The sequence below is a fragment of the Artemia sp. Qi Xiang Cuo genome, chromosome 14 (genome assembly GCF_049724085.1).
Source record: "Artemia sp. Qi Xiang Cuo chromosome 14, ASM4972408v1, whole genome shotgun sequence".
In the NCBI taxonomy this organism is placed as follows: domain Eukaryota; kingdom Metazoa; phylum Arthropoda; class Branchiopoda; order Anostraca; family Artemiidae; genus Artemia; species Artemia sp. Qi Xiang Cuo.
The window spans coordinates 67,834,201-67,850,344 of NC_142807.1; the positions used below are offsets into that span (position 1 = coordinate 67,834,201).

General features: G+C 35.2%; 1 protein-coding gene across 1 annotated transcript; it reads right to left on the reverse strand.

The window, feature by feature from the left end:
- Positions 1–7,521: 7,521 nt before the first annotated feature.
- Positions 7,522–8,814, reverse strand: LOC148944787 (uncharacterized). Its single transcript, XM_089100194.1, has 2 exons — positions 8,468–8,814; positions 7,522–7,640 (listed from the first exon to the last, which is right to left on the reverse strand). The coding sequence occupies exons 1-2, from the start codon at positions 8,735–8,737 to the stop codon at positions 7,599–7,601; spliced, it is 312 nt and encodes a 103-aa protein (XP_088956320.1). The 5' UTR covers positions 8,738–8,814; the 3' UTR covers positions 7,522–7,598.
- Between the last annotated feature and the right edge of the window lie 7,330 nt (positions 8,815–16,144).

The following is a 16,144-nucleotide window of genomic DNA, read 5'->3' on the forward strand; positions in this document are numbered from 1 at the left end:
TAATGTTTAGTTTTATTTTAGATTTTTAGTTAGATTTTCAGTTTAATTTATTTTAGTTTTAGATTAGTGTTTAGTTTTAGTTTAACGTTTAGTTTTATTTTAGAGTTTTAGCTAGATTTTCAGTTAGTTTAGTAGTTTAGATTTTAGTTAGTTTTAGTGTATAATTTTTAGTTAGTTTAGTAGTTTAGATTTTAGTTAGTTTAGATTTAGTTAGTTTAGTAGTTTAGTTTTTTATTTTAGTATTATTTAGTTTATTTTTAGTTTATAATTTTATTTTATCTAGAGTTTTATTTAGAGTTATAGTTTAGATTTTTAGTTCGTTTAGTTTATTTCTAGTTTAGTTTTAGTTTAGTGTTCAGTTTTAGTTTAGAATTTTAGTTAGTTTAAAAGTTTAGAGTTTAGGTTTAGTTTAGTAGTTAAGTTTACTTTTAGTTTACATTTAGTTTTATTTTAGTTTTAGTTAGATTCTCAGTTTAATTTAGTTTAGTTTTAGATTATTGTTTATTTTTAGTGTAGAATTTTTTGTTAGTTTAGTAGTTAGATTTTAGTTAGTTTAGTAGTTAGATTTTAGTTATTTTAGTTTTATTTAGTTTAGTTTTAGATTATAGTTTTAGTTATAGTTATAGTTTAGATTTTTAGTTCGTTTAGTTTAGTTCTAGTTTAGTTTTAGATTAGCGTTTAGTTTTAATTTAGAATTTTAGTTAGTTTAAAAGTTTAGAGTTTAGTTTTAGTTTAGTAGTTAAGTTTAGTTTTAGTTTAACGTTTAGTTTTATTTTAGAGTTTTAGTTAGATTCTCAGTTTAATTTAGTTTAGTTTTAGATTAGTGTTTATTTTTAGTGTAGAATTTTTTGTTAGTTTAATAGTTTAGATCTTAGTTAGTTTAGTAGTTATATTTTAGTTAGTTTAGTTTTAGTTAGTTTAGTTTTAGATTAGAGTTTTAGTTAGAGTTATAGTTTAGATTTTAGTTAGTTTAGTAGTTTAGAGTTTGGTTTTAGTTAGAGTTATAGTTTAGATTTTGAGTTAGTTTAGTAGTTTGGAGTTTAGAGTTTAGTTTTAGTTAGTTAGACAGTTTAGATTTTAGTTAGTTTAGTAGTTTAGTTTAGTTTTAGTTTAGTGTAGATTTTTAGTTTAGTTCTAGTTTAGTTTTAGTTTAGTGTTATAATTTATATTTCGTTTAGTTTTAGTTCAGTTTTAGTTTAAAGTTTTTAGCTAGAGTTTAATTTTAGTTTAGTAGTTAAGTTTAGTTTCAGTTTAACGTTTAGTTTTATTTTAGAGCTTTAGCTAGATTTTCAGTTTAATTTAGTATTGTTTTAGGTTAGTGTTCAGTTTTAGTTTAGAATTTTAGTTAGTTTAAAAGTTTAGAGTTTAGTTTTAGTTTTTTAGTTTAGTTTTAGTTTAATGTTTATTTTTCTTTTAGATTTTTAGTTAGATTTTCAGTTTAATTTATTTTACTTTTAGATTAGTGTTTAGTTTTAGTTTAGAATTTTAGTTAGTTTAAAAGTTTAGATCATAGTTTAGATTTTAGTTTAGTAGTTTAGATTTTAGTTAATTTAGTAGTTTAGTTTTTTAGTTTAGTATTAGTTAGTTTAGTTTTAGTTTAGAGTTTTAGTTTAGCTAGAGTTTTTGTTAGAGTTTTAGTTTAGATTTTTAGTTCGTTTAGTTTAGTTTTAGTTTAGTTTAGATTTTTAGTTAGTTTAACAGTTTAGTGTTCAGTTTTAGTTTAGAATTTTAGTTAGTTTAAAAGTTTAGAGTTTAGTTTTAGTTTTTTAGTTTAGTTTTAGTTTAATGTTTAGTTTTCTTTTAGATTTTTAGTTAGATTTTCAGTTTAATTTATTTTAATTTTAGATTATTGTTTAGTTTTAGTTTATAATTTTAGTTTAAAAGTTTAGATCATAGTTAGTTTAGATTTTTAGTCTAGTAGTTTATATTTTAGTTAATTTATTAGTTTAGTTTTTTTAGTTTAGTATTAGTTAGTTAAGTTTTAGTTTAGGGTTTTAGTTTTGCTAGATTTTTTGCAATAGTTATAATTTAGATTTTTAGTTATTTTAGTTTAGTTTTGGTTTAGTTTAGATTTTTAGTTAGTTTAGTAGTTTAGAGTTTAGAGTTTAGTTTTAGTTAGTTAGACAGTTTAAATTTTTAGTTAGTTTAGTAGTTTAGTTTAGTTTTAGTTTAGTTTAGATTTTTAGTTTAGTTCTAGTTTAGTTTTAGTTTAATGTTTAGTTTTCTTTTAGATTTTTAGTTAGATTATCAGTTTAGTTTATTTTAGTTTTAGATTAGTGTTCAGTTTTAGTTTAACGTTTAGTTTTATTTTAGAGTTTTAGCTAGATTTTCAGTTAGTTTAGTAGTTTAGATTTTAGTTAGTTTTAGTGTAGAATTTTTAGTTAGTTTAGTAGTTTAGATTTTATTTATTTTATTAGTTTAGATTTAGTTAGTTTAGTAGTTTAGAGTTTTAGTTAGTTTAGTAGTTTAGTTTTTGTTTAGAGTCTTACTTAGTTTAGTAGTTAAGAGTTTTAGTTAGATTTATAGTTTAGATTTTTAATTATTTTTGGTTTAGTTTAGTCTAGATTTTTAGTTTATTATTTTAGTTTAGTTTTAGTTTAGTTTTAGTTTTCTTTTAGACTTTTAGTTTAGTTTTAGTTTAGTTTTAGATTAGAGTTTTAGTTTAGCTACAGTTTGCTAAAGAGTTTTAGTTAGAGTTTTAATGTAGTAGCTTAGTTTGATTTTAGTTTAGTTTTAGATTAGTGTTTAGATTAGTGTTTAGTTTTAGTTTATAGCTAAAAGCGTTGTTTTCCCCTACATTGAGGGTCCACACAGAAATGATCTGAAGGGTGTTTTAAATTGTTACATGCTGTTGACAACAGGCGGACTATGACTAACTGTAAATCATATGTGCCCAATGAATAAGTAGTAATTTTCCCGTAGATCTATCTATTCAAGAACAACAAAAACAATATTTCATGGCAACATTTATTACAGCAATAAGATAACACTTGTTCAACATAAATAATGATAACACTTGTTCAACAAGAACCAGACAAAATTTCATGGTCAACATGAAAACTCTATTTGTTCAACATGAACAATGATAACACTTTTTGTCTTTAAAGACTTTTGTCCATCTACAGCACTTTTTGTACAACACTTTTCTGTACAACACCTTTGTCCATCTAAAGCACTTTTCTGTACAACAACAACATCTTTTAAAGCACTTATTGTCTTTAAACACTTTTCTGTACAAAAAAAAAAAAAAACCACTTTTCTATACAACAAAAAAAACAGAAAACACTTGAAAACAGACACTTGGAACTAGCACTGTTGAACATTACAGTGTATTTAAAGGTGGGATACCCCCACCCCCCGGGGACCGGGCGCGGGAAGGGCCCCCCACCCCCCGGGCGCCGCGGGGGAAAAAGAATAGTTGTCGTCACTGCTACGGGTTAGTGGATGGGTTAGTGGTGGTGGTTAGTGCTATGGTTAGATTAGCTGGTTAGGTTAATTTATGAAAGGTTGAGTGGTGGTGGTTAGTTGGTTAGGTTAATTTATCCAGACTAAGTTGATTACGATAGTCTACGCAATCAACCCGATCTGAAGTACGGTAGTGGTCATGAGATAGGATACTCACACCATTCTCGAGCACATAGACCTTGTCAGATATACACGACATTGCATTTTTTTCTACTCTCATAGTATAATTTCTCTACTGTAAAGAGCAAATTGCAAGCACTTGTGCTCTTGACACTAGGCTACTTTCTACACAGTCTCTGTACACGTTCATGTTAAAATTGATCTTTACAAAATGCGTACGCACCCCATTACACGCCTTCTTTTCATCCCAACCCTGTGTTTTAATGCACTAGGCTTTGGGGCCACAGAACACCCCCCTGAACATTCAATCACTCTCCGTCTCTGATTTACATATTGAGAGTTGGTTGGGGGCTTGACGTTTCACCATCTCGGGGTAGAGGGATGGATTCCAGTTGGTGAAATCCATCCGCGAGCCGATGTGCACCCCATTTTGCAAATCACCCAATAAATCTTCAGTCCCATTTACCATTAACAGCAGAGAATCTGTATCCCCATAGTAAACGAACCTCCCCCTCCCGTGGCCATTGCACCTTGCACACATTGTAAAAGAATGACAACATGAGCTTTTTGGAAATTTCTAGTACTGAACTGCCACCTGCAATATTCTTGTTCAGTACCACATTTCGCTTTCGCCTGTGTAGAAGAACCATGCCAGCCTCTATGCTCGTGAATGATGTAAAATTGGGGTCGACAATAATTCGTGCACACTCTAGAGGGTCAGTCACGACGTCGCAGCGAGATCTAATACGAACCCTTTCAAACATTTTGCCAAACGCTGAATTTAGAATGAGCTTACACATTTCCTTTTCCACCTTTGAATTCACCGTAGAACGTTTATCGACAAAAGTATCGATAAACGTTTTCAAATAAGGTCGCTGATTGAACTGCAGGACCCTGTGTATTTTGGTGATCTTGAAACCATTGCTCACCATCCAGTGCAAAAGCACATACATTACATACAGAAACAACGATATTCTCTTTAGGGTCCAAATCAGCAATCAGTTTCTGTTTAGAGGGAGTCCAGTGCATCCCCATATCCTCAACCATTGATCGGTTGGAGGGGCTCAGAGAGTCCCTGCTCACGGGTCGGTTGATACAGGGAAAGACAAGATCTTTGACGGAGTCGTGAAGCGCCAGCGGAATGTGACCGTCAACTTCAAAAAACCATCCTTGTGGGCCGTTGTCCTCGACGGTGGTAATGTCGGGGAACTCACAAGGATTCTCAAGCCATTGATAGTTCCCACACGGCAAAGAGTAGTGGGACATTGCCGAGGGGTATAACGAGTTCATGTCCAAGAACACTGCATTTGACTTTACACCGGTGCTTTGTCCGCTCGGATCGGTTGATAAGACGTGGTCCCCATGAAAAACATACCCTCCCCTCATTGAACGCTCTAAAAAAAGGTGTTGATCTACATCGGTGATTAGGCCTATTTCCTCCCTGCTAATTTTTAAAACCAAATCCATCACTAAATGGGGTGTAGAAAAATAATAGCCTATATCTAACCCGAACTCTGAATAGATCTGGTCTGTATTCTTACAGACTATATCCAACAGAGTTAGAACGTCACTGACCAAGCACAGTCTGCAATAATCCCACCCATTTTTACAATTCCCCTTGGCCCACACCTTCTTGGCAAACTCATACTCCTTGGCTGTGCATTCACTGTTGGTCAGTGACTTGTAAAAAGCTTCAATTGGAGATAGTTTCTCCTCGCTTAAGCGAGCGCCAAAGCAGTAATAATCATATGCATATATACCTTTGCAGGTTAACAGGTCATACATTTCACTGTCTGGAAAGTGCTGTTTAAGCAAGGGAAAGCTATCAAAATTGTCGCTTTTCTGCACTTGAATCAATTGACTCAAAGCCTTGGGGAAAAAACTAAAGTACTCTAAACACATGTTTTTATTCCAACACGTACGCCCGTTATCCACGGATTGCCATTTCAGCTCGAGAAGCAACAGCTTATCGGCCGATTTGGGGATGATATTATAGATAAATGAATTATTTATCCATTGACTATCTACTCCCCCACCCTCCCTGTTCATACGTACCAGTGCTGGTAAAATAAATTTTAAGTCATAATTAGAGTTGTGAATAAAAACGGATAAAAAACTGTTGGCTAACATTTAAATTACACGATTGATGCACTACCCCCCTAAACTTACTACCCCCAGATTATATTCCCTGCCACATATGCTCATGGTCTCTGACTGTCCCCCTCCCCCCGCTTGTCCCGTTCGCCTCCAGATCCCCCTCCTCTAGAAACTCCCCCTTACAAACCCAACATATTTTTTTATTTTTAACTGCGAGACGATCCTCTGCAGACAGCACCAATGGATAATGGGTATTTCTCAAACGAGAAATAGCACCATAAGCCGTGCCAATCAGTTTAGTCAGTGCCTTGACCATGCCCTCCCCCTCATCCAACGTCTCAACTATTTCTAACAACCGCATGGTGTTAGAACTATCTCTTTGCGCAAGAGCATAAGACACTGCAATGGCCTGGTGTTCTTTGATACGGTTTGGAAATTGGGGGTCATTCACCTCCACCAGCTTAGCCTCACAGTCCAAAGATATTTTGTCGCACTGGAGAAGGGTGTTCTGGAAATGTTTAAAACGTAGAATTGCCCTATCCCCTGAAACCGTTTCCACTGTCTGATAACCATGCCGTCTACAGTGTCTCATATGATTTCGCAGCTTTAGTTCAGTCCAAAATCTAGACAGGCATGTTGGACAGTAGAAACGTACCCCTCACCCCTTTTTACCCTCCCCCAGAACTCTACTAATGTCAGTGATAGGGTTAAAATGACCGATTGTGTTCGGTTGACTAGGTGGCGTGTAAAGCAACCAAACCCAGTGTTTAACCAAATCAACTGACGGACCCCTTACGGGGAATACCACCCCCTTCTTTTTAGAACGAGTTCCATCTTCAAATTCTGTTTCGTATTGTACCACAGTAACGCCGATATTTAAGTGGGCATTAGCCCTTTCAAAAACATCAATGGATCGAAGCGTTACTGGGTATTTCCTTCTAAGCATGAGAAATCTACAACTGGGAAATCGGACCCGTCCTTCCCATGTACAGCCCAGTGATCTAAATTCGTCTTAGTAGCGTCATCTGCTATAGGCTGAAAGGCTGATATGAGGAAAGCATATCTGAAACAATTTTGATCTGTTTCAAAACAGATCCACTGGGCACCATGACAACCGTCTAGAACTTTAATATATTGAAAAACTATGGATTCGCTCCCACCTGCCCCCCCTATTAAAATCAATTCTGTATTGCTTTTGCCAATCTTAACGCTTAAAAGTTCTACAAAAAGTACTAGTGACACACTCCTATGTTCGTTAAGGTTATCGAGATGTGCAATAATTTGATCTACCTAATCCATGAAAGCACCCTCAAAATTTTCTAAATTCGAATAAATTATAAGCATCTCGGAATGTACATAATGATAATAAACTTCGCTTTTCCCCTCATTTAAATAGAACACTTTTAAAACAATAGAAACCTTAATTGAATCCCTACCCCCCACAATTGAATTTGTTTCTCCAGTAGTGCACGAATTTTATCTACATAGGCATGCACAATTTCTACAGGGTCAAAAACAAAATTTCACCCCATTAGTGAATTAAAGGGATCCCCAAACGTCGCAGTGAAAACAACTATTGCATTTAAAATTGTGTTGGTCAATTGAAAATCGGGGAGAGTTGTACCCCCCTCCCCCGCTGGTATATTATCCCCTCCACCAAGTTGTTCAACAATAACTGGCGAATGCTTCACTTCAGTTGTTTGAAGTGAAGTCGTTAGGGTATCGGAGGCTGGTGGAGGAGGGTTCCCTGTGAAATCATTTAAAGGCTGTATTGTATTTGGGCTCAAGTCTACCAGCTCAACTGTGCTATTATCTACTTTAAAAAAATCAGCTATAAACTCATCAATATCGAAAGGTACTTTAATGCTATCGTCTCATGTTTCATTGTCTTGAAACTCCGCTGGTGGTTCCTCCCCTTATTCACTGGACGGCGAATATGGGACCAATGGTCGTCCAATCTATAAATGAAAAAAATAGCTTATTTTCAAAGTGTTCAAATCATCCCTACTGTTAAAATTTGGATTATTACATAATAACAATTGGTTAATTCAACTGAAAGTTCCAACTTAAGATAATTTAAGATATGACATAGTAGCACATCCTGTGGTTCTTTTCGGGCCCACAGCGCATCCTGTGGCGCTTCCCTGACCCGTGGCGCTTCTTGGGCCCGTAGCGCTTCATGCAGCACCTCCCACAGCTCTTCCCAGCCTCCATTTACATAATGCCCGTCAAAAGTTGAAATATTTCTAAGTCCATACAGGTTCAGTAAACACATGAGTTTAATTATGGAGGTTAGATGAACGAGTTTGAACTTCAAAATGTTGAGAACCGTTAAGTCGCTTTCCCCTCACTAAAATCTTTGGCACGATAGAAATATTCAATGTAAATTAGAACGTCAATATGTGACAGCTGGGATACTCTCTCTCTCAAAATTACGTGAAAAAGAGCATTCAGTTTCAAAGGTACCTAAAAATATATGTGATAGCAACAGAGAAAATAGTAAAGATTAGAAAAAACAGCATTTTGAGTTTCAAAAGGCGGTGATTATTAATAGAAATTACCTAAAAATATTCGTCTATGAGATATCGAAGCGATAGCAAAGATTAGAAAAGAGCGGTTTCTTTGCAAAAAATTACATTATATTTAGATAGCTCCGAGGGAGGGGGGAGCAGATAAACCATTGGGTGGGGGGTGAGGGGTTAATACCCCCGCAGAGATAAGTTTATATTGGGATTGAAAAGGACTAAAAATTGGAAGAAATAGATAGGTAGGAAAAAATGCTTACATTTGCATAATCCGTCTGGGCTTGGGTGACCGAAGGACCAGGTAGTGCATGTTGGATGGTAACCTCCTGACCTATCGTTGATGGGGCAGCTATTAGAGGTCCAGGTAACGTGTGTTGGAGGGTGGAGGGACCGGTGACGTTAATTTCTTTCGCAGCCGGGCCAGCAATATCATATGGCTGTGCAGTCGGGATAGCTTCTGAGACCCTCGCTTTCTTAGCGGGTGGCGGCGACAAGCATTCTTCGCTATTTGCGCCAGTCATAGGTCTCATCGATGTAGGGTCCGCAAATTCTTCATAATTTGCCTTAAAGAAGAGAAGAAAAAATCAAATCAAAATAATTTCCCCCTTTATTTTAAAGAAAGAAAGTTATTAACCACAATTTTTTTTAGAAAAGTATTTATCTAATTTTATTAGAGCAAAAAAACCCATATTCTCTCCCCCCCCTAAAGTTAGGAAAATTAACCCACCCTAAGTCTACCCTCTCATTGAGTTAATCATGTGTTTTATTCAAGCGAAAGGCATATCTTACTACCTTTTATTCAAATGTTATATCTAAAATCACTAAATGACGAAGAAGCAATTAAGGTAATAAACAATTATCTTTTCTATTTTGTCACTATTAAAAGTGCTAACCCCCTCCCCCAACAAAAATCCTGGATTCACATCCGGGAATATAAAAGAAACTTTATTGAAAGCTTGAAAAAATTAAAAACATGTCTAGAGACGCATCGCATATATTTACACATTAGTTTTCTTGTCAATGGGTGTACATGTCTACACACCAAATCCCCCCTTACTTTTAATGCGAAGAAATAGTTTGATTTCTTTCTAGACTGAGGGCTGTATACTTGAAGGCATTGCCCTACCCCTTTACATAATTTACTTACACTGTAGCTGTTAGAAGCTCTGTATTGCCCCCTCCCCCCTTTCACATAATGTTCTAAATATATTGTTAAACTTAATTTGAAAATAATCTCTTTAATCGCTTCTCCGACAAATACAAGGCCCTTACTTTTAATGCGAAGAAATAGTTTGTTTTCATTTTACACTGATGGCGGTAGAATTGAAGGCATTGCCCTCCCCCGTTGCGTAATTTACTTACAACGAAGCTGTTAGAAGCAATGTATTGCCCCCTCCCCCTTTCACATAATGTTCTAAATATATTGTTAAACTTAATTTGAAAATAATCTCTTTCACCGCTTCTCCGACAAATACAAGGCCCTTACTTTTAATGCGAAGAAATAGTTTGTTTTCATTTTACACTGATGGCGGTAGAATTGAATGCATTGCCCTCCCCCTTTACATAATTTACTTACAACGAAAGCTTTTAGAAGCCTTGTATTGCCCCCTCCCCCCTGTCTCAGAATGTTATAAATATATTGTTATAATTAATTCTATAATAATCTATGTCACCGGTTCTCCGACAAATACAAGGCCTTTACTTTTAATGCGAAGAAATAGTTTGTTTTCATTTTACACTGATGGCGGTAAAATTGAAGGCATTGCCCTCCCCCTTTACATAATTTACTTACAACGAAGCTGTTATAAGCAATGTATTGCCCCCTCCCCCTTTCACATAATGTTCTAAATATATTGTTAAACTTAATTTGAAAATAATCTCTTTCACCGGGTCTCTGACAAATACAAGGTTATGAAACTACAAGCTTAATATACAGCAATCCCTTTTTGCTTAAAACTGTTTTAATTTGACAGCCAAAACAAAACCCTTTGACTAGACCGATAACGTGAACACACCGGAAAAGGGTGACAAAGTAATTATATGCTTGCGGAAATGTATTGTCAAGTTAGCGGCTTAATAGCGACGGGTGTCACAGAGAAAGAATAAATTTGAGAAAAGGTATTTCTTTTTGCGGTGGTTAGGTTTCGAGGGTAAAAGAATATATTCTTTTATATATTCTTAGCTGTGGGGGGGGGGATTTAGCTGGAAATATAGAGGGAAGGAATTTATCGAAAAGGTATTTCTTTTTGCGAGAATTTGGGATTGTAAGACAATGGGGGAGGGAGGGGGATATTGTTAGACCCTAATTTGAAAATAACTTGTTTCTCTACTTCCATACAGGTTGTGTAGACCTAGCTTAATTATCGCATCATTGTGTTTTAATTTTGACGGAAGAATAGTTCCGTTGACCGCGTTTGTAAACTGGAAAGGGTGATAGCTAATTATAGGCCTCACATTGGAGTCTTGTGTCAAAACAGAGCGGCATTTTCATTAAAAATTGACAGAAGTCAGTGATCGCTTTAGCTGGAAATATAGAAGGAAGGAATTTAACGAAAGGATAATTATTTCTTTTTGCGAGAATTTGGGATTGTAAAACAGTGTGGGAGGGGGTTAGGGTAAAAAGAATATATTTTATGTTTTCCAATGATTATAATGATGTTTGTATGGTTTGGGGGGGGGGGTTGGGGGTAAAGGAATATATTTACGTTTTAGCTGAATATACTGGAGGATGTCCAAGGAAAATTCGTTTGAAAATAAAAATGAACTTACATTGCTAATTGCGGCTGCCAAGGCCTCAAGCTCATCAATTATGTTAATTGTTCTATCCATTCTAGTTGTTTGCACTGTGTCACAATAGTTTCTGATAATTGAATCACATTGCATGCCCGTTATATACGAAATCTCAAGGTCAAATTGTTATGTAAACAAGCCCACTGATTGGCTGAGAAGGAAACACGTGATCTAACTGTTTCCGGGAAACTCATAGCATTTAGCTCGAGCAACAACAACAAATACTATTTCTGGATCATAACATTCGCTGAGAGCGTGCACTTACAACAACAACAACAAAATTGACCTTGAAATTTGCCTTGGAAACAACAACAAATACTATTTCTGGATCATAACATTTGCTGAGAGCGTGCCAAAAACACACCTGGAGAAAGAGACCATGGAGAAAGAGGTCATTGACCCCATTAACCACGTGTTCTCCCTAGGGGGGCTATGCCCATATTTGGTGTACTTGTGGGAGTTTTAAAAAAAAGTGTCCGGATCGGGATTCGAAGGGGTGGTGTAATCGTGGGAGTTATAGGGTCACCTCGACTAGCGTCTTTAAAAAGGGACAAAGATTTCCAAAATTTGCACGGATATATGAGGTCCAACTGTGAAACGTCACGGAGAATCGTTTTCCTCTGTGATCGTTTTCCTCCGTATTCCTCCGTTTAACTAACGCAAACTCAAGTTTGCGTTAATTAAACTTGCTCATAACGCAAGTTTATCGGATCAACCTATTTTGCCCCCCCCACTAATTTTTTTTTTCGGATTAACCTATTTTGCGCCCCCCCCCCCTAAAAAAAATCCTGGATCCGCCCCTGTGCATACTGAAACCATATGGCATCTCATTCAGAAGAGAAGAAGTACTCAAGTTCACGGCATTCACCTAACACAGTGGTCAGCAGCCATTTTAGTTAAGAGACTCAAATATAAACAATGGGACGATTATTTAATATCTGACAACAATAAATGTTTATTAATGTATCAAACCTATATCATAGCTCTAGACCTTGACTCAATTACGAGTGCCCTACCCGCAATTTCCCCGACCCACAAATATTAATATTGACGTTAGTTCTACCCTAGGATGAAAGGATGATAAACTTCTATCTACAAGTAAAATGAATCATTTTATGCAATTCTGAAAAATAGATAACTTTCACTGCTTTCAAAGTTTGATAACTACAATTTTTTGGCATATTATGGAGTGATAACTGTATCTTAACACTTCTTAACACTTAAAATTTCTTAACTGTTTCTTAACAATAATATTAAATATATATACGAGTATATAGTAGTATATATATATACTACTACTACTACTACTAACAACTCATCGCAAAACCAAGCCGCCTGAGGCCAACACAGCTACGCACGCTCCTCCTCCACCCCAATCTATTCAAAGCCTCCCTTTTCACACCCGTCCACGAAGTTCCCATTTCCTTTAAATCTTTTCTTATGACGTCCTCACCCCAAACGGGGATGACCTGCTTTCCTTTTAGCCCTAGATGGTTGGCCGAAAAGAACAATCTTCGGCAATCTGTCATCCTTCATCCGCACAACATGCCCTAACCACCTCAACCTTTCTTTTATTATAGACCTAGAAAGCGGTATTGAACCACATTTTTCGTATAGCCTATTGTTTGAAATACGGTCAGTCAGCCGGGTAGCCAGAACAATCCTTAAGCAATTTCTCTGGAAAACATCTAGCAAATCTTCATCAGCTTTTCGGAGCGTCCATGCTTCAGAGCCATATTTGACAACTGTCATCACTGTAGCGTCTAATATTCTAATCTTAGTTTGCAAACTTATCTTCTTATTCTTCCAGACTTTTTTTAACTGTGAAAAAACACCCTGAGCCTTGGCTATTCTATTTTTAACATCTTCACTGCTCCCACCATCTTTATTAATAATGCTACCAAGGTAAGTGATGCTGCCCACCTGATCAATCTTTTCATTACCCAACGTCACCTTTTCATCTTCACTTGTTCCTAGCCTTAGTGACTTAGTCTTCCTAACATTAATTTTCAAACCAATACTAGCATCCTGAACTCGCAAAACCTCTAAAACTTCATTCATTTTGCTCACACTTTCATCTAGGATGCTTAAATCATCAGCATAATCCAAGTCCAGGAGACTTTTTCCTCCCCATTTGATTCCGTGGTCTCCCATTGCCTTTCCCGTGCTCCTTAAAACAAAGTCCATCAAAATGATGCACATATAAGGAGATATAACACAATCCGGCTTAACTCCTGATTTAATAAAAAACAAGATGTTAACCTCATTTCCTACCTTAACCTCAGCCTTGTTATTCTCGTACATAGCACTAATCAGTTTAATGTATTTGTCTGGTATACCATACAAGGATGAAACATTTACCAAAGCTCCTCTATCAACAGAATCGAACGCTTGCTCATAATCTATAAAATTGAGGACCAAAGGTGTTTGAAAACTTAGGCACTTCTCAATTAGTAACCTAAGAGTGAAAATTTGGTCAACACATCCTCTACCTTTTCTAAAACCGCACTGCTCTTCTCTTATAACTTTGTCTACGGCATCTCTCAGTCTAAAAAGTATCATATTACTAAGCAATTTGCTACCTACAGACACCAGACTAGTGCCTCGATAATTACTACACTTACTTTTATCACCTTTCTTATAAAGTGGCTTAAGTAAGGTTTTCCTAAAATCGTTAGGTACTTCCCCTTTTTCAAAAATCATATTCATAATCTTCAATAACTTATTTCTAACCTGAGAGCCACCATATTTAAGAAACTCATTTACTACCCTATCAGCACCTGGAGCCTTATTATTCATTAATCCTTTTAGTACTGTTGCTAATTCCTCCTCACAAAACAAATCTTCCTTCACATCCAAGGTATCACAAACTTTTTCATTTTCCTCTATATTTGTTCCTGCAACTCTATCTCGGTTAAGCAAGTTCTCAAAATGTTAGGCCCATCTCGCTTTAGTTTGTTTCTTATCGCTAATTGCCACCCAATTCCTATCTTTAACTGGGACAAGTCCGGATTGACTCCTCCCTCTCAATTTTTTAACGTGCCAGTACAATATTTTACTGTTATGCCGTCTAGCTGCATCTTCTAAAGGCTCGGCAATTTTATCCATGGCCTCCACTTCACACCTCCTTAGTTCATATTTCAATGCTTTCTCCACTTTCTTTACATTTCTTTTGTTTTCATGCGATCTATCCCTCAGATAATTCTTGTACAAGTCCTTTCTCCTTTCTATTAAACATAAATCTTTTTCACTATTATTCTTAGCTGCAGTCCTAGCTTTCTTCCCTAATACACCTTCAGCAACTTCAAAAATTGTTTCTCTACAATTATCCGAGTCATCTTCCATATTATCAAGTTTTAAACTCTCGACTTTGGTATTCATCTGTTCCTGGAAAGTTTCTCTCGAATTCCCCTCCTGGAATCTACCAACATTATAACTTCCCGGGAGGTAGTTACCCTTCCGAGATTTTAGCTTTAAATTAACGCTTGACATTACTAGATGGTGATCCTTACTTTTAACATCAATAACAGCACTCCTATACCCTAGTATCCTGTATTCATCCTGTCAGTCTCCGGTTTACTATAACATAATCAATAAGGTTTGCTGTCTTACCATCACGTGAATACCATGTTAACTTATGAGCCATTTTATGACCAAACACCGTATTGGTTATAACTAGATTGTTATACCTACAAAATTGCAAAAGTCTGTATCCATTACTGTTTTCTTTTCCTACACCAAATTTAACTAATCTGGGATAACATCTATCCTTATTTCTACCAACCTGGGCGTTAAAATCTCCCAGTAATAACATCATATTTCTACCTGGGACCTTGTCTATTTGCTCCTGTAACTGTAAGTAAAATTCATCTGAGTCACTAGTATCTCCATCAGTCGGTTTTACAGGGGCGTATACTATTATATATATATATATATATATATATATATATATATATATATATATATATATATATATATATATATATATATATATATATATATATATATATATATATATATATATATATATATATATATATATATATATATATATATATATATATATATATATATATATATATATATATATATATAATATTACTTTTCTACTTACTTTTAATTTCTCTCAGCAGCCTCCTTTTTCCTCAATAAAAATTTTCAGACTGAGGAAATTTACCTAATCACCTTGGGTGGTTTTTGTTTTGGGTGGCTTTTGTTTTGATTCCAACAGATTCCCAATCATCACAAATCCAAGTGTCATTACAGCTTCATTTTTAGTTGGTAAGATTTGATACATAGAAAGATGATTTTGTCGACCTTTAGACGCAGGAAGTGAAGTGTCTGTTTATGAAAATAGGTGACTGCTTGTCTGTCTCTTAAGAGACAGACAAGCAAAAATTGTAAATTGTCATATATTTACGATAATTTTTTTCCTTGAATTCATTGAAAATAAAGAAAAGTTTTGTTTACTATAAATCATGACTTTTTACTAGATTTCGGGAAACATACTATATCCTCTAAATTTACTAGATTTTTTTTCTAGATCTAGTAAAATCCTACTGACGGTGGCAACCTTGGGTTACAATAATTAGCTGGTTCCTGAGTTCAGAGTTACCGTCACATCAGGTTAATCAGCTTTACAAAAATTATATTTTTCTTTTTTGCTCTCTATATATTTATCTGTAAAAACTCGACAAGTATATATTTTAACAAGTAATGCATTGAGATTTTTAACATTAAACCTTTTTTTTTACCAGGTTCTTTAAAGTTAAAATTTTCCTTTCAAACAAATATTATTAATAACTACTTAATCTTTTTCTAAATAAGACACATCAAAATTAACCCTGAATTTTTTTTTTTAACGCATAGATCGCATATATTGAAAATATAAACGCCCAAACAAGGTTCCCAATTGAATTTCTTTCCGACCGAGAGAAACTGACATAAAAGGAAAAAGGGGTTGATGAATCCGTTGAATACCCCCTTAGGGAGGGGGTTTGACCATGGGGCAAGTACGGATCCAGAGCATTAATTTGGGAGGGGTAGCAGTGCCAAAAGAGGAAAATAGAACACCCCCATCTACAATTTTGTTTAAAGTAATTGAATTAAGGTCCGGTTTACTGTCGACGTAACGTAACACAACGAAA

Bases quoted from the DNA above. Each gene is read 5' to 3' on its own strand.
- LOC148944787 (XM_089100194.1), bottom strand. From the start codon at position 8,737: ATGAGACCTATGACTGGCGCAAATAGCGAAGAATGCTTGTCGCCGCCA. The intron at 7,641-8,467 runs GTAAGCATTTTT...TTTCATTTATAG, and splicing joins CCCAGACGGATTATGCAAAT to ATTGGACGACCATTGGTCCC.